The sequence below is a fragment of the Bufo bufo genome, chromosome 4 (assembly GCF_905171765.1).
Source record: "Bufo bufo chromosome 4, aBufBuf1.1, whole genome shotgun sequence".
NCBI classification, from domain to species: domain Eukaryota; kingdom Metazoa; phylum Chordata; class Amphibia; order Anura; family Bufonidae; genus Bufo; species Bufo bufo.
This window is the reverse complement of record NC_053392.1, coordinates 496,915,935-496,934,864: the sequence shown is the minus strand read 5'-3', so window position 1 is coordinate 496,934,864 and position 18,930 is coordinate 496,915,935. Positions and strand designations below refer to the sequence as shown.

The window sequence follows — 18,930 nt, the reverse complement described above, 5'->3', positions numbered from 1 at the left end:
TCACACGACCAGAATGCCAATTTTTTTTTATTGTGTTGCCTTGAAACACCTGGTAAATTTGTTGCAGAAATCTGTTCCATCCCTCTGAACGAGGTTGTTTAGATCCCAATCAAATATTTCTGCAGCATGTGAACATACCCTTATGGCGTTAACTAGAGATATTCATTGGAAATGAGTGTAGAATTTCATAGTCTCTCTTATATGGTATTGGTTTTGTCACCTTTGAACCCAACTAATAGTCTATCTGTAAGTGCTTCAACATCTAAGCAATTCATTTAGAAGATCCTAAATTGGTTGATAAACCTAAAAGCAGGAAAACCTATTACCTTAATTGGATAGTAAGATCTTGAGTTTGAAAAAGCAACGTCAAGCTCATCGTCTTCGAGCGGTAAGCTGGTGTTTCATAGGTTTTCATTCCTCGTCTCCGATCCACATTGTCTTTGTTTGGTCAGATTCTTTAAATATCCAGTTGTATTTGTCTAATATTTTAGAATCGGAATCAATTTATTTGGCTAAATAAGTTTGCAAGGAATTTGACTTGGCAGTTGCTTGACAGACACAAACAAAACAGTACAAGGACAGACAGTAGGGATAGTGCAGGACAAGGACAATATGTAAGTTTTAGTGGCAACAAACAGGGAGAAGTGTTCGTTTTCAGTTCTATGCTGTAATGCTTTCAAGTCATAGCAGCTTTAGTGGTTGTGCATTAAGCAAGGCAACTGCCTGAGGGAAAAAGCTGTTCCTGTGCCTGGAAGTTTTAGTAGCCACTGAACGGTGTCTCACTCCTGAAGGCTTAGGCTGGAAGATGGAGTGAGCGGGGTGAGAGGGGTTTGGGGCAATCTTACCAGCTCTCTTTCTACACCTGCTAGCGTGAAGATCCTGCAGGGAAGGTAAGCTACAGCCAATTATCCTTTCCGCTGTTCGGATGATGCGCTGCAGTCTCACCTTTTTTAATACTGAGCAGGAGCCGAACCATACAGTCATAGATGAGGTCATGATGGATTAGATGATCGCGGTGTAGAACTGCACCATAAATTTTTGTGGTAGGCCAAACTTTTTCAGCTGCCGTAGGTGGTACATCCTCTGTTGCGCTTTCTTGATGATAGTGACAGTATTGTTGTTCCATTTTAGGTTGTTGGAAATTGTGGTCCCAAGAAACTTGAATGACTCTACTTGGGTTACTGTAGATCCATTTATGATTAGGGGGAGGTGCTGGGGGAGGGGGAGATCTCCTAAAGTCTATTATCATCTCCATGGTCTTAAGAGCATTAAGTTACAAGTTGTTGTTGTTGTTGTTGTTGTTGTTGTTGCTGCACCAGGAGGAAGGCCACTTCATGCCTATATGCAGACTCATCCCCATTTTGTATGAGACCAGCTACTGTTGTGTCATCTGAAAACTTGAGAACCTTAACAGATGGGTCTGTGGAGATGCATGTTACATGTCCTATTCATGCTAATAATCCCATGTGCGCCTCTAGTGTGAGGCTAACATATCCTGGAAATACTTGTAAATGCTCTCACTAAAACAGTCGGCCATAGTACAGAAGCTTCTGCCGTCAAATTACAGGCCTGGAGTTTTTGATGGGCTCCAAGGGGTTTTGATTTTCCCGTGAATGCCCTTCTCCAGCTTCAGAGCGATCCTCCAGGACTCATTTCTCTGTTCTGTTATATTAACCTAGATAAACTATAAAGGTTAACTCCAATTACTGTGAGCACAAAGCCCCTACCATATGCCTCGTACCTGCGTTATTTAGGCAGCTCACCCTTCTACTAGCTTTATTATCCTCCCAGCTAATACAATGAAAAAAACACGACTGCTTTCTATCTGTTGTGTTATTTAAAGGGGTATTCCGATAAGTAAAAATTATGCCTTATCCACCGGACAGTGTATAACTAACCAATTGCAAGGGTCTAACTGCTGGGATCTCCACCAGTCCAGAGAATGATGATCCTGTACCCCCCGCCTGGTGAAGCAGCCTGTGGAGCATGAGCCCTGCCGCGCCATTCATTCTTTATAGGACTGCCGGAGATGAGCAATTACAGAGCTAGAATATTTCCTGGCATCTCATAAGAAAGAATGGGGTGCCTGGGCTCCATCAAGACGAGGGAACGAAACCCCCATTGTTGTAATTGGTGGTTGTCCCACTGATCAGTTAGTTGTGCCCTATTTAGTAGATAGGGGCTAACTTTTAGTTACCATAATACCCCTTTTAAATTACTGTTGTTTCAACAGAATTTGCATAATTCAGTAGTACAAGCTGCCTCTCCTCCTCCCCTGCCTCTTGCACTGATCATTCATTTCAACTCGCTGCTAAAATCTGTCTTAAGAGTCAAGACCAATTATCAACTCACTGAGGGATCAGGTTACATGTTTCTGTAGACGTCTATGGAGAGGGAGCAGCTGCAGAGTGAGACAGATTGTACTGCTAGCTTCAGTAGGTTTTCAGTCTCGCCTCAGTGCTGGATTCACAGCTACACTGCTCAGTACTAATATGTAATGTCCTCCATATGGCTTCTGCTTCTGAGCAAGTTCTTCCCTTTTCTGTGCATGCTGCATATGAGACACCAGAGCAGCTATTCTCCACCACTCTGGAGCTCAGCTCAGGAAATACTGAGAGCCTGTAAAGGGGAAAACTGGTGAAAAAACGATATCCAAGGCATATAGTAAAATCTGTCTGCTACGCCCCTGTCTCATTACTGTGTACTCTGTTTAAGATGTCTGCTGTGTAGCCAAGACCTGTAAAGAGATGATGACAGTGCTTCCACAATCCTAAGCCTTAAAATTATCTAGATAACTGCTGACGACACTTAATGAAATCCAGAAGGGGAACTGGGAGAGCATCAGATATAGCAATACATAGTTTTGTAAAGGGAATAGTAATGTTCGTACTTTGTCATGTAAATGAATGCATGTTTACACAAGGGATAATTATGCTGTGATAACGGCTTAACAAGACACATTTCAATAGGGGCAGTGTTGGGAGCCCAACTAGATACCCCCAATGTAGGCTTTTTATGGTGCAATAATATATTCTTATACCGTTGACGCTGTGCATGGCTTATACGAGGTCCTCATGTTAACAGAATTAAAACTGGTTTAATTAGTTACCATGTTGTTTATCTGGCCCATGGCAAAAAAAAAAAGATTTTAAGACTTTACTTTTGAGTTCATACATTTATGGTGCCAGGCGTTCAGAGGGCAAACACTAAATATGATGTAATATTGGATATTTCTGATTATAATACTCACAGTTGAGGGGAATTATAGGATTTTAATATTGATAGCCTATCCACAAAATAGGCTGTCAATAGTTGATCAGCGGGGGTCTGATACCCCCACAATCGGCTGTTCCCGACTAGCGCCAGAAGTCAGTGACGGTACTACACACCTACATCCATTGTGTAATGGACATACTTTAGATGCTGCAGTAACCCATCTAAGTGCAAGATACAGTGGATGAAGCTGTGTAAATCCAGAGCGCTGGCCGTATGGGATGTCAGACCCTCTGCTGATCAGATATTGATAGCCTGTCCTGAGTATAGGACATCAATATTAATATCCTAGAATACCTCTCCAGCTTTTTAGGGCAGCATATTACAGCTATAGGTTTATACTCTGCCATTTGGCTACATGAAGCTCTGAAAGCATACATTGGACATACCATATAGTTTGGGTCCAGTGTATTCATAGGGGAAGCCCTTCGCCTGCCCCTCATACCATTAACCCACATGCTCCTGTACACAATAGCCTGTCGGTGACTACAGAGAGGGAGCGCTTTCCTCATGAGCTTCTAGTAGTACAAACCTGCTTTTGTAATATGCTGAAAACACATATGGCAGAATATTAATCTGACAGATCTGCTTTAAAGTGACGCAAATGGCTTCTTGCACCATCTTGTTTAAAGGAACCTTCAGGGCAAAACATATGCACTGTGTAATGTCTAGTGCAGGGCATCGGGGGGCGTCACATAACACAAGGATGCAAAGAACACCAGAGAATCCCTGCACTAGATATAACATCAAGTGTTCCTTTGAGGACCTGTGCAGACGATCGTATGTATTTTGCGGCCCGCAAAGACATCTGTGCTACTTTTTTTTTTTTTTTTTTTTAGGTGGACCTATTGACATCAAAGTGGTCCACAGACTGCATTTTGCAGTCAAGTATTGGACACGTTTATATCTTTTTGCGGAATGGACGTACTGATGTGAAAAGCACATGGATGATCCTTGGGCTTTCCACATCTGTATGTCCTTTCCAGAACAGATGGAACATGTCCTATTCTTGGCCCCAAAATGGACTGCATTGAAGTCAATGGGTCAGCAAAATAAAAAATAAAAACAGATGCAACATGGCCGTCATCCGTGTTTTGCATACCGCAAAATAAATATGGTTGTGTGCATGAAACCTACAAGAAATTATGAAGTGCATGCTCGCAGCCACATACTACTGAAAGCTGAGGTGGGTAAACCTTTTGTATGCCTTGTTGGCTCTTAACATTTATTATGTCATATGCTTGTGAATGCTGCCCTTAAGTGGCCATATACATGTCATCTCACCACCTCCTTAAGGTCTTTTTCTCAGACTTCCTGGTCTGCCAGCGGCACAGTGGATAAGGGTTTTCAGCCATTTAGGAAAAAACTATAGAGGAGATTTATGAAAACTGTCTAGAAGAAAAAATAATAATAATTGGTTGCTCCGGAGCAACCAATCACAGCACAGCTTTAAAGAGGTTAAGTGATGGCCAGTCCTCAGAATAGGTTATCACTATCTGATCGGCGGGAGCGTGCCACTGAGCACCCCTGCCTATCAGATGTTTGGCAGAACTACACATGTCCATCCATTGTTTAGTAGACGGAGGTGGTTACTGCCGAGCTTCTCCCACTGAAGTGAACGGCAGGAGCTATGTTACCAGCACCGTCCATTGCACAACAGATGGAGGTGTATAGTTTCAGCACCGGTTCACTGCAGAACAGCTGGTCGGAAGGGGATGTTGGGAGTCGGACCCCCACCGATCTGAGGATAGGCCAACACTTGTAAAGGACTGGAAACCCCTTTCCCTTCTCAAATAATAAAGTGAACGCTGCTGTGTGTTTTTGTTTTTTGTGGGGGTTTTTTTCCGCTTAGATGGTTTTCATAAACCTGCTCCAAAATTTGCATCTTATTTGACACGCTCAATAGTTTGCATCTGTACGGCTGATCATTGCTTCAGTCTTAAATATTGACCCTTGTATGGCCATTTTAAGGCAGCATGCTGAACCCATGAGTCTATATTCACACCACGTTTCATCCTGTTGAACATCCTGATTTTGTCTTTTCTTTTATATTATGTAGAAAAATGCACATCAAACAACATGGTGCAGCGAGATGCCTGCCCTGTAGCATCCGTCGGGATCCTGTGGTTCAACAGAACAAAAAAAATTAGACCGTCTCTGTCCTGTTGAAAACAACAGATCCTGTCAAAAACTTGTAAACGGGCAGATAGTACCACAACATTCATAACCACCCTGGTGAGACCAGGTATAACGGATTTTGCAGATGTAACTGAACATGGAAACCATTGTTCTCTTCAGTGTGTTAACCCATCCAATGTGTGTAGATGACATGGATTTTGTATGCTGCTGCCTGATTTTTTTTATTTATCTTTTTGTTTCCATATTGTAACCTGTATACATTGCTAATACTTTATCCTAATTCTGTGCATTTTTTGGTGAGTTTTATTTTTCCTTCATAGGACGCAAAGCAAAACCAAAATAAATTCAGAATAAATGTGCATCTGTCTGAGAATTTTTTTTTTTTTGTCCTTCTAAAGATTTTCTACCAGTAAGGCCTCATTCACACAATCGTATTTTTGGTCCGCATAAGATCTGCATTTTTGGGGGATTGGATGCGGACCCAATCACTTCAATGGGTCTGCATGCTGTCCGCATCCATATGTCCGTTCCGTGGCCCTGCAAAAATATAGAACATGTCCTGTTCTTGTCCATTTTGCGGACAAGAATAGGCATTGTTACAATGGTTCAGCAAAAAAACAACAACAATGTCACATGGACATCATCCGTATTTTTTGCTGGCTGCAAAATCCATTGGGAATGTTTCGGTGTGGATGTATATATAGTGGTCCATTTTCCAGGAGCCTGCATTGCCATAATTTGCGCGGGATTTATCAAATGTGATGTGTTTGATAAATTTGGTACATCTTAATAGGTGTCTTAGGAGGGCATTCACACGACCATGTCTGTATCTCGGTCCACATATTGCGGCTCCGCAAAAACACTTATAGGTCCTGCCCTTTATTAGAAATGCCTATTCTTGTCTGCAAAACAGACTAGAATAGGAAATGTTCTATTTTTTTTATACTTTTTTTTTTTTTTTTTTTTTTTTTGGGGCCACGGAACGGACATACAGATGTGGACATTGCACAGTGTGATGTCCGCATTTTTTGTGGCCCCATTGAAATGAATCCGGATCAGATGTTGACCAAAGATATGGTTGTGTGAATGACCCCTGTTACTCCACTTTCTACACCACCCCTTAGGCTAGGGCTACACAGCAACCTATGTCGCTAAAGTCATGTGACATTTTTGTAAAGATAATCAATGGTGTCGCACTGCGACACGACAGTCTTACAAAAATCCGACTTTGATGGATTTTTTGCGACTGCCGCAGCATGTCGCATTGAGACACCATTGACTATCATTACAAAAAAAGTTGCACAAGTCATGCAACACATGTCGCCACAAAACTCTAACCTTATTGTGACAAGTTTTGGAGAAAAGTCAGTTGATAAGGCTATTTTCACACTAGTTTTAAAATCTTCTAGCAGGCTGTTTCATTGAGTTCATTGTATCCGGCATAACTGGACCACTGCTAGCCCCCATTGACTATAATAGTACCCGGCTGTTTCCAGCGTTAGTGACTGGATGCAGCCGGACAAAGAACAGTGCTTGCAGGAGTTTTTATCCGGCCAAATACTGGCACTAAGGCCGGAAACAAGCCAGATCCCCGCCGTGTCCCATTATGAGCACCGGCAAGGAAAGGTAGTATCCGGCTATGCCGGATGCGATCAACGCCAGCAGGCTGTACCTCTGTCGGAAGATTTTAACGCTAGTGTGAAACTAGCCTAAATGTGGCATAAATCAGCTCTCTAGGCTAACTATGCTCACTTTCTCTTCCACTTTCCAAAACTGGAGTTGCTGGTCTTTTAGTGAAAAACTACAAAAAAAAGCCCAACAAGTTGCAACCTCCTATTTTGGTACTTTTTACAGACAGAATTCTTGCCTGCAGGGCTTAAAGGGGTTATCCAAGAGCTAATATTGAAGACCTATCCTCGGGATAGGCCATCAATATCAGATCGGCAGTGATCCGACACCCAGGAACCCCGACGATCAGCTGTTAGAGGCCAAGCCATGTAATGTCACAGTACATCGGTCACGTGGCCTAGTTGCTGCTCACCCCTATTCAAGTCAATGGGGCTGAGCTGCAATACCAAGCACAGCGGCTATACGATGTACAGCGCTGTGCTTGGTAAGTGTCATGGTGAGCAACGCAGCTTCCCAAAACAGGTGCTCGGCTGGGGTGCCGGGTCTGGGACCCCCGCTAATGTGGTATTGATTACCTGTCCTGTGGATAGGTCATCGATATTATTTCCCGAATAAACTTTCACACTTGCGGCAGAGAGATCCGGCAAGCAGTTCCGTCACCGGAACTGCCTGCCGGATCCGGCAATCTGCATGCAAACGGACAGCATTTGTAGACTGATGCGGATCCGCCTCACAAATGCATTGCAAGAACAGATCATATGAACAAACAGATACGTTTCTATTATTTTTGTTTTTTCACATTTTTACTGGTCTGCGCATGCGCAGACCAGAAGGACAGGTCCGGCATTGCAGTATTTTTAATGCCGGATCCGGCACTAATACATTCCTATGGAGAAAAAAAATGCCGGATCCGGCATTCAGGCAATTTTGGACGGAGATAAAACCGCAGTAAAAAAGACTGAACTGAAGACATCCTGATGCATCCTGAATGGATTGCTCTTCATTCAGAATGCATTAGGATAAAACTGATCAGTTCTTTTCCGGTATAGAGCCCTTAGGATGGAACTCTATGCTGGAAAAGAAAAACACTAGTGTGAAAGTAACCTAAGCACTTTAATAGATTCCCCCCATTGTGCCTTTGTTGCTCCTTTCTACTCTGGTAACAAAAAAAGGTAAAAAAAAAGTTTCCCAGAGGGGAAACCTGCTGATTATTATTAGAAATACCAGTCATCTTATAAGAATTCCACAATTGATTTTATTACATTGAAGGCTTAAGTATAAAGTCCAACACGTGCTTTGCAATCTCACTTTTTCTGAAGGGTCAATATCTCAGTAAATCCTCCCTTCCCCATAATGTCAGGTTCTCTGGGAAACCAGTCAGGTGTTCATAAGGACACCTCAGCACTCAGACATACGTTCATGATGGAAGGAGCTGCACGGAGTATGCTGTATGTTTTATTCTTCATCCTTGTACCTTGGAGTCTTGTAAACGGTACCTCCATAAAAGTAGAATTTCCTAAAGATGTTTTTCACAACAAGACGATCATCACCGACCATCAGTAAGTTTGTGTCTATCATATCCCCTAGAGATGTATTGAACCTTCCACTGGGGTAAATTTCCATATGTATAGCTGTTCTGAGTCATATATGGAGTCTCTTTTGGCCTCCATCAGTTGAAGAAACCCTATGGATAAATTTTTGTACACATCAGGAGCTTTTCCTAATGTATACAGCAAAGCTAGAGCTCAGACGTAGTGGGCACAGAGCCCAGCTAGAATAAGCCCAGCTCATGACCATTTCATGGCAAGACATTGAGAGACCACATTGATGAGTAAAGGTGAGGTATTGTAAGGATGACTGCTGTGAAGTCTAGATTGGCCTCAATTACAATGTGATTGTGGTTATTTACATGGGGTGCAATAAAACTTGCCAAACAGTTCAGTTTGGCTACCTATGTTTAACACGTGATTGTCCCTGTTATTTCTTACAAAGCCATAATACTGTATGTGTCTGGCATTAGATGGAATATACCACAAATTGAGCGTACAGCTTGTACATTTCTCCTAGACTAGCATCTGGTTAGGGCTTATACATTATATTTTGGGTATGTATTATTGGACCAGTTGTACTGGTGAACTGCTCCTTCTATCACTTGTTTCTATGTAACTGATTAGTCATCTTGAAGAGGACCTGAAGCATGACCTGGGAGAAATTGACCTTGAAAAAGCTTCGGAAGATGAGCTTGAGTTCTATTACTTCACGTAAGTCCAATACAGGGGTCTACAAGAAAATTTGTTTTTATGTGTTGGTCGGTAGTCGCTGCAATCTGATGAACTGTTAAAGCTATTACAGTGGGTGATTGGGTAGGTGATTTCACTTCTTCTTGGTAGAGTGGTCTGAGATGGCAGATTGCATACTCGCATCACTTGATTAGAATGAGATGTCTTATTCTACCTCAGCCACTCACAACGTCACAGTTAAATGGAAGGCATTTTATTGTGGTTAAATAATGCACATACAAGAAGCTCATTCCAGATCTAAATATGTTTGAAACATCGTCGCCCCACTCTCCTTTGGGGCTCCTGCACACTGGCCTGGAAGCCTCTAGGTCTCCTTAGTAAGGAACGTCTCAGATTTCATCATTGTGTGTACAGAGAGATTCTCCTCTAGAAGGAATATCACTATATCAAGTCCAGTGGAGCATGCAATATCAAGCTGATGTAGGATCTGGTGAAAAAAGGGTGTCTACTGTAACTCTGTAAGCCTCCAATTTCGTATAGAGGGTTCATGCAGCCCTATTACCATTCTGTACGAAACATACCTGTAATATAGCCTCATGCATGAGCCATTACCCTCAAGTACTACAGCATGTAGCTAGCACTTCTATGCATGACACTACTTGCACTAATTTGCACTCGTTAAGTTAAAAGGATGCTTTTCGGCTTCCTAGGCCTCAGTTTAAAGAAATCATTCGAAGCCTTCACCTGCCATGTAACCAAGCAGCTGTGATAAACACCATTAAAATGTTAGGTCATGGCTGGGCCAATGGGCTTCTTAAAATTTGATTAGTAAGTTGATATGAGCAACATTTCAGTTCAAGTTTAAAGCATTTTACACCTCCGATTAGCTGTTTCAGAGTAGCTCATGTGCAGTAGCTACACAGCTCCGTACATTGTGTAGTGGACGGATCTGGTTACCGCAGCACAGTTCTGATTAAAATGCATGGGAGCAGTACTACTGTAATTAGCTCCGTCCACTATACAGTGGACGCAGCTATGTATTTCCGGTGCTGGAGCTACTACAGAACGGCTGATCAGCAGGGGTTAGGTTGTCGGACCCTGCGAATCGGATATCGATGGCCGATACTGAGGATATGCAATCACTTGTAAAATCCTGGACAAGCGCCTTAAAGAGCATCTGTCGGCAGGGTCAACCCTATTATACCATGAAAAATGCCTGAAAGTAGAGCTAACCCTTCTGAGTAAAACAATACCACATTTAAGATCCTCTGTTCCCTCTCGGGGCACCATATCTCCTCCTCTTCCTTGGTATTTAGACCACTCCCATTGCCCTGAAATCTCACTATTGGTGCATGCGCAGTAGTCAGCAATGAAATCATCCTCCACCCAAACAAAGCCAAGCATCTCCTTTTCCTGGTGCAGGATAACATCATCTGAGCTGCATGGGAAGCAGAAGTTGATGTATAGTGGCATACATAGAGAAGTAAGGGCCCCGTAGCAAAGATCAAACCAGGCCCCCCCACACAGGACAGAAGGGTTTCCGCCTAAACCTCTTTAACTCCCACCCCCTTGGGCCATTTTTTCCACTGCCTCATTTGCTAAAAATTATTTCTATAGAGGGTAGAGTCCTGACCAAGATTTCACCCCCAGTAGAAGAGGAGATGATTCCAACTAGGCCCCTTCTTGCCATAGGCCCCATAGCAGTCACATAGTCTGCCGCTATAGAAGTTACGCCCCTGTACTGCGCGTATCCTGATAGTGTAGACTACAGTGCAGGCGTGAGATTACTGACCCTTGTTAATCCTAGGAACTGGGGAAGTAATCTTAGTGCAGAGTAGAGGAGCTCTGGTGCTCCGAGGGGTAGGCCTGAACCCCTCGGAGCACCAAACACCCCATTTACATATTAATAAAGTTATCTTTCTCAGAAAGAGCGCAATGGAGGAACATAACGTATTGGTTTACTCAGCCGGATCAACTGTATCAGGCTTCATACCCGCTTTATTGGGATTGAGCCAGCTGATGCATGATCTTTAACTCTAAAACTAAACTTTTAAGCTATGTGACTATCTGCTAAAGTGAAGACTCCATATTGTGGAATACAAGTGACACAAATACTATTGTAACAATGTATGTTAAGCTTACACAGTGACAGAGATGACACTTTCAAATCCCAATGCTACAAATTTATTTGAATGGTCCAATAAAACTGTATTCATAATATAGTATAGTCTGTGTTAAAAAACTGTTCTCAGAGGATAGTCCACTGTCTACAGTAATTCTTTTCTAGGTCTGGGATTGAAAATCAGAGATGTAACTAACTATACACTCGTGTACATTGCAGAATACATGACTTTGATCACAATAAGCTCCTAGATGGACTGGAAATCTTGGCAGCTTTACAGGAATCTCTTGAAGAGCATTTAGGAGCCGTTTTCTCTAAGGAGGAAAGGATGAAGCATTATATAGGTAGGTGGAGACTTCCGAATTGATGTAATCTTATACTGTAGAACAGCTAGGGGGGACGCTCTCAAGCCCTGCACTCCAGAAATCTGGCTTCAAAAAGTCACAGAATATTGCATTTTTATACCTCTCACTCCAGTTTTTAAAATGACGGCGTTATTTTTACCAGAAAAAATGGCCGAATAACTGCATGCAGTTTTTTAGGGTACCAATGTTTTTTGCAGCATTAATGTTTTTTTCTAAATGTTGTTTTTCCCCCATAGAAAAAGGTAATGTGAAAATGCCCCAGCATGCTGCATTTTTTAAAAGAACCAGCAAAAATTAAAACAAAACATCTAAGGATTTTTTTCACGCTAGTCTCCTGCAGGCTGGATCAGCAGAGAACAGCCTACCCGAGCTCTCTGGATCTACAATGCCTGCCAGCCCCCCCCTTTAAGGGCCTATTCACATGACCGTATATTTGTGTCTGCATCCGTTCCACAATTTTGCGGAATGGATACAGACCCATTCATTTCAATGGGACTGCAAAAGATGCACACCGTGTTTCGTGGACCCGCTAAAAAGTTAGAACATGTCCTACTCTCCCGTATCCCATTATAGTCAATGGGGGCTGGCAGGCATTGCTGTGACATCCAGCTATGAATACAAACTGAAAAGAATGGCGTGGTATTAAACAGGCAGGAAGTGCTCAAACCCACATGCAGTTGTGCATATATATATATACAGGGGAGCAAATCCTGCACTAGTGGCCCGTTACTAATGGAGATCCCCAGCAAGAATGCATACAGTATAGGATGCACGCAGCGAACCACAAGTACCACAATAGACATCCTACACAAGATAGCAATTATGTGGATGTGATAATCAATATAACAATATAACAAAATAATAGCAAAGACAGGTGCACTTTGCGGTCTTACTAAACCCTCCAACTGATTTTAAAATTGAGAGATTAGCCAACATGTCCTACTAGGAGGGCATGTCTGAGCCCGAGCACCGCGCCAAGGTTTCTCAAGTAGCTCGGGACCTAACACGCACCTACCTGTGCCATGTGGGCAATACCAGGGGCCAGTGGGCAAATTACAGGAGCATGAGGCTGACTCACAAACAACTCACTAGTTACCATATCAGGCCATATCAGCCAGTCTTGAGTGGGACTTGCAGACTCCTCCCTCCTCCCATTGCTAGCATGGTTACATGCTGGAGGTTTCTGGTGAGTTGTTTGTGAGTCGGCCTCATGCTCCTGTAATTTGCCCACTGGCTCCTGGTATTGCCCACATGGCACAGGTAGGTGAGTGTTAGGTCCCGAGCTACTTGAGAAACCTTGGCGCGGTGCTCGGGCTCAGACATGTCCTACACCGTAGGACATGTTGGCTAATCTCTCAATTTTAAAATCTGTTTGAGGGTTTAGTAAGACCGCAGAGTGCACCTGTCTTTGCTATTATTTTGTTATATTGACATCCAGCTTTGCCAGATCCAGAGAGCTTGGGCTGGCTGTAATCTGCCAAAAACTCCTTCAAAACTGACCTTAAAAATTCTCTTCATAGTAAATCTTCCTCATAGCTGGAGGCACACTGGTTGGGAAACACTGCTCTGTTGCAAAACTACAACTCCCAGCATGCCCGCACAGCCAAAGGCTGTCCGGGCATGCTGGGAGTTGTAGTTTTGCAACAGCTGGAGGCACACTGGTTGGGAAACACTGTCATAGAGTACACTTAGATTTACTATAAAACAAAGAAATATATCATTAGAGAAATACTCCTTCATTAGTCAACTGTAACTGTGTATTAGATGTAGTGCAAAAGTGTCACAATCTGAGAAAGCTCCTAATGAAATAAAAGAACTACCCAGCTCCCCAAAGTTTAGTGTCCTGTGCGTTTCTATGAACACATACGATATTTTTCACTTTATAAGACGCACCTGATGATAAGACGCATCTAGGGTTTAGAGGAGAAAAATAGGAAAAAATATTTTGAACTAAAAGATGTGCTAAAATATTTAATAAAATAACATTTTATACTGTAATGGGGTATCTGCGGATGACACACTGTTATGAGGATATTTGGGAGATCTGTGAATGATGCACCTGTTATGTGACTAACCCCCCCCCCCCCATCCTAAAGAATACACCCATGTACTGCAGTACTCTATGTTTCTATTTACATTTAACACTGTCCACAGACTGTACTGTAATTGGCATGTGTTTATATTAAATGTGACTATAACTCCCCTCATCCTTAAGTATACACCCATGTACTGCAGTGCAGAGGAGAATGAGAACTGCTCTGCTCTCTCCTCCTCCTCTTCTATGGAGCGTACCCATAGAAGGGATGTGCAGGTCGCCAGCTTTCAGCTTCACTGAATGCTTAACTGCTGCCACCCGCCCCACACTTAAATCGCAGGATCAGGAACAGGTTAAGTAAAAGCTCCTGCAATACTGCTGGCCAGCTTGATTGTATGCACTTTGCTTTATAAGATGCACTGACTCCCCCCCCCCCCCCACACCCAAAAAGGGGGGGGGGGGGAGGTGCACCTTATAAAGCAAAAAATACAGTATGTTCTATATATTAAATATACTTGTAGATACCTAGACACATAGACTGGGATATGAGGGACTTATCAATAAATCATGACTCAGACATGTTAGATATGATGAAAAGCCTTCACCCTAAGGTTTATTGGTAGAACCTGGCCAAGTCATTATGTATTATATACTTGTGTTCTCCAGAGATCTGATCAGATTTGGATCTGGTTTTCTTCTTCTGCACAGGTAGCCCTAATGGTTAAATTTTCCTTTTTTAATAAAATGCAAGAAAAGTTGTGCAAGTGGAGTTCAAAGTGATTATAAAAGTAGGTCGAAGCTGTGATAGAGAAGATCAAAGCAGAGTTATCTGTTCCTACAGAGCTGTACTTCTCTCTAGATGTCAGCTCTGGGGCTGATACGCCATGTCATTTTATGTTTAAAAAAACCTTTATACCTGAATTCCATACATGGTTTCATCATCCCAGCAACATTGCCCCCTTAATGTAGTAAGAAAAAATGTGCCACTTACTTGCAACACTCAGATCTTATTGTAACATTATGGCAATAGCAAAGGTTCCTTTAAAATTCATGTCCCCCTTTGACACATGATAGCAGTGTAGGCCAAAATATGGTTTCTATTAGTGACTCACAAGACCAGGTCTCTGCGCTCCATATGTCTGGCAGATGGGTGCTTACACGGGCCATGGGCCATTCATGCTGAGGAAGGAGAGCACAGAGTGGCTGTCAGATGATAACTGTGTCCTTCTATACATCAATCTGTATTTAGAAGAGAAACTGGAAACCAAAGGTGGAAGAACTGGGGCTGTTGTCTTCTGTTAAAGGGGTCCACCACTTTTTGGTTACTGATGACCAATGTATAGGTAGTATTAATATATAGCACCAATGAATAGCCTTTGTTGTTATTCTGTGCCATTGGCTATATTGTCTCCTTGTTGGGCAAATCGTCTGTACTGTCCTTAAGATGGCCGCTGATGGAGCATCATGTGACCAGACACATCACTCAGTCTCCTCCAGTCAAACATTGCACCTGTACTAAACTCTCAATAGTGCAAATGCAGATGGCAGGGGCAGTGTATTTGAATGGAGAAAGCTGAATAATGTCTCTGGAGTTATCAGCAGCCATTTTATGGACAAGATCTCCATGTGGACAGCACAAAACACTTAGTCAACAGTGGGGCATATACCTTAATAATATATAGCCTGTGTCAATATATATTCTGTGCCATTTTCTATATTTAATAAGTGGCATTCAGACATGATACAAACACATTAGTCAACAGTGACTGGAAACGCCCTTAAAGTGTAACTGGGCGAGGATGTATGACAGGCCTGTTGTTACTACTGCTGTAAGCATGGTAGGGAGGTGTGGGAGCTCGCAGTGACTACTTAAAGGGAATATGTCATCAGAAAATGATCTGCTGTTTAAATTACTTTTTTATGGTTAACATATTTTTTTATAATTTTTGATTTGTTATTTTTAATTTTCCATGTCACTTTTAATATTTAAACAAAAAACAAAAATCCTGCAGTTTTCACACTGACCACTATGTCTAATAATTGGTGCCACTTATTGGTTTTTACCGATTACTTTACTGCAGTTAACTTATTGTAATCCTGCCTGTTATGATATCACCTCTGTGTATAGATAAAACAGGATCCACCAATAGGTTTATCTACTCCTTCCTTGTACAATGACCTATGCCTAGAAGTCAGTGAGGTCCCCTCCCGTCCATTGTGTCTATGGTCCATGGGGCTGCCGTAAAGTGGAAGTAGCCGCCGGCTAGATCGGGATGTTGGGGCCGGCACATGTGCAATAAATGCTCGGATGCCGATGCCCATAATGGGTAATGCTGTGCGCAGGCGCGGCGATTCGGATGCACAGCGCAGGCGCGGCATTTCACACTGAAGGGAGGCGGTAATAAGAAGAACCTGAGTGTTTAAAGGGGAGGGGTTTCATATGAATAGCAAAGAGGGGCCTGGGCACCGGCCGCTTGAACGCCGCCCCTGGGCACCTTCAGACCTAATTTGAATATTGGATTAAAGTGTTTTTTGAAGGAAATAAGCGACGGACAGCTAAACAGTAAGTAGCATTCACATATGGCTACTATAATGCTGAGAATGGTGTTAGTGTTCAAAAACGGTCAGTATAGGTGAAAGACTCCCTTTAAGGAAAGGGGGAGGTCCCCCTATAACAACTGGTGAGAGGAAGAGGTAAGTTTCCTTACAGCAAATATATGAAGAGGGAGAAGCACTACTGGTGGTATGGAAATAAGCACTGTTTTCATAATCTTAGGATAAGGCCTCTTGCACACGACCGTATGCCCTCCGGGACATATGGTCTGTGAGCGGGCCATATGTCCCGGAGCGGCATACATCGTGCGCACAGGAGCGCACAGTATCATAGGTTACTATGATGCTGTGCGCATCAGGCCACCCGCGGGCAATAGTCCTGCAGGCAGCCCGATGCGCACAGCATCATAGTAACCTATGATACTGTGCGCACTATGTATGCCGCCCCAGGACATATGGCCCACTCTCGGTTGTGTGCAAGAGGCCTAAGAAGGCCTTGCTGCATCTACTGGGGGACAGTGGGCCAAGCTGTAATTGGAGTGAGGTTGTGCTGTGACCACTGGTATGTGGGAAAATGCTATTTGTTTGATATACAGGGAGTGCAGAATTATTAGGCAAGTTGTATTTTTGAGGATTCATTTTATTATTGAACAACAACCATGTTCTCAATGAACCCAAAAAACTCATTAATATCAAAGCTGAATATTTTTGGAAGTAGTTTTTAGTTTTAGCTATTTTAGGGGGATATCTGTGTGTGCAGGTGACTATTACTGTGCATAATTATTAGGCAACTTAACAAAAAACTAATATATACCCATTTCAATTATTTATTTTTACCAGTGAAACCAATATAACATCTCAACATTCACAAATATACATTTCTGACATTCAAAAACAAAACAAAAACAAATCAGTGACCAATATAGCCACCTTTCTTTGCAAGGACACTCAAAAGCCTGCCATCCATGGATTCTGTCACCATCAACATTGCGTGCAGCAGCAACCACAGGCTCCCAGACACTGTTCAGAGAGGTGTACTGTTTTCCCTCCTTGTAAATCTCACATTTGATGATGGACCACAGGTTCTCAATGGGGTTCAGATCAGGTGAACAAGGAGGCCATGTCATTAGATTTTCTTCTTTTATACCCTTTCTTGCCGGCCACGCTGTGGAGTACTTGGACGCGTGTGATAGAGCATTGTCCTGCATGAAAATCATGTTTTTCTTGAAGGATGCAGACTTATTCCTGTACCACTGCTTGAAGAAGGTGTCTTCCAGAAACTGGCAGTAGGACTGGGAGTTGAGCTTGACTCCATCCTCAACCCGAAAAGGCCCCACAAGCTCATCTTTGATGATACCAGCCCAAACCAGTACTCCACCTCCACCTTGCTGGCGTCTGAGTCGGACTGGAGCTCTCTGCCCTTTACCAATCCAGCCACGGGCCCATCCATCTGGCCCATCAAGACTCACTCTCATTTCATCAGTCCATAAAACCTTAGAAAAATCAGTCTTGAGATATTTCTTGGCCCAGTCTTGACGTTTCAGCTTGTGTGTCTTGTTCAGTGGTGGTCGTCTTTCAGCCTTTCTTACCTTGGCCATGTCTCTGAGTATTGCACACCTTGTGCTTTTGGGCACTCCAGTGATGTTGCAGCTCTGAACGCTTGACTTTTCTCAGTTCATGGGCAGTTATTTTGCGCCTTGGTTTTTCCACACGCTTCTTGCGACCCTGTTGACTATTTTGAATGAAACGCTTGATTGTTCGATGATCACGCTTCAGAAGCTTTGCAATTTTAAGAGTGCTGCATCCCTCTGCAAGATATCTCACTATTTTTGACTTTTCTGAGCCTGTCAAGTCCTTCTTTTGACCCATTTTGCCAAAGGAAAGGAAGTTGCCTAATAATTATGCACACCTAATATAGGGTGTTGATGTCATTAGACCACACCCCTTCTCATTACAGAGATGCACATCACCTAATATGCTTAATTGGTAGTAGGCTTTCGAGCCTATACAGCTTGGAGTAAGACAACATGCATAAAGAGGATGATGTGGTCAAAATACTCATTTGCCTAATAATTCTGCACTCCCTGTACAATCCTATTATTTACCACTCCATAACCCAATTCTTAATTTCTACACAGTAATGACAGATGAAGTTCTAGAAGAAGACGATCTGGATAAGGATGGGTTTTTATCATTTGTTGAATATATGCACTCTCAAAAACGCACTGCAAGTCCAACCACAATTCTGGATAAAACAGCAAAGGACAAAACAGGATCTAAGAAAAACAGCTAAAATATCAATAAAATCCTTTTCCATGTACAGTAGCTGTGTTGCCAGTGTATATCTTGTGTATAATGTGTTACTTGTATGTGTATAACCACCACTTTTTCAGGTCCTTGGACACTGATGAAACATGTCTTGCTTGATAATTATGTCCTCTTTTCGCAATGACTATTGTTCCAAACTGTATAAAGTCCAGGTTTACTGTACCGAAACATAGGGTGTTGTGGCTGTAAATCTGTCTGTAATACAGCCATCTGAAACCTGACTCACCTCAGTGGTATTGTTCAACA

At 42.7% G+C, this 18,930-nt stretch overlaps 1 protein-coding gene and 1 long non-coding RNA gene across 2 annotated transcripts; one reads left to right on the top strand and one right to left on the bottom strand.

The window, feature by feature from the left end:
• Positions 1 to 23: 23 nt before the first annotated feature.
• On the bottom strand, positions 24 to 4,810 carry LOC120998777. Its single transcript, XR_005778482.1, has 2 exons — positions 2,353 to 4,810; positions 24 to 1,684 (listed from the first exon to the last, which is right to left on the bottom strand). It is a non-coding gene; the product is annotated as an uncharacterized LOC120998777 (long non-coding RNA).
• Positions 4,811 to 8,144: 3,334 nt separating this feature from the next.
• Positions 8,145 to 18,703, top strand: LOC120998771 (multiple coagulation factor deficiency protein 2 homolog). Its single transcript, XM_040429595.1, has 4 exons — positions 8,145 to 8,600; positions 9,216 to 9,302; positions 11,623 to 11,747; positions 18,495 to 18,703. The coding sequence occupies exons 1-4, from the start codon at positions 8,395 to 8,397 to the stop codon at positions 18,647 to 18,649; spliced, it is 573 nt and encodes a 190-aa protein (XP_040285529.1). The 5' UTR covers positions 8,145 to 8,394; the 3' UTR covers positions 18,650 to 18,703.
• The last annotated feature ends 227 nt before the right edge of the window (positions 18,704 to 18,930 follow it).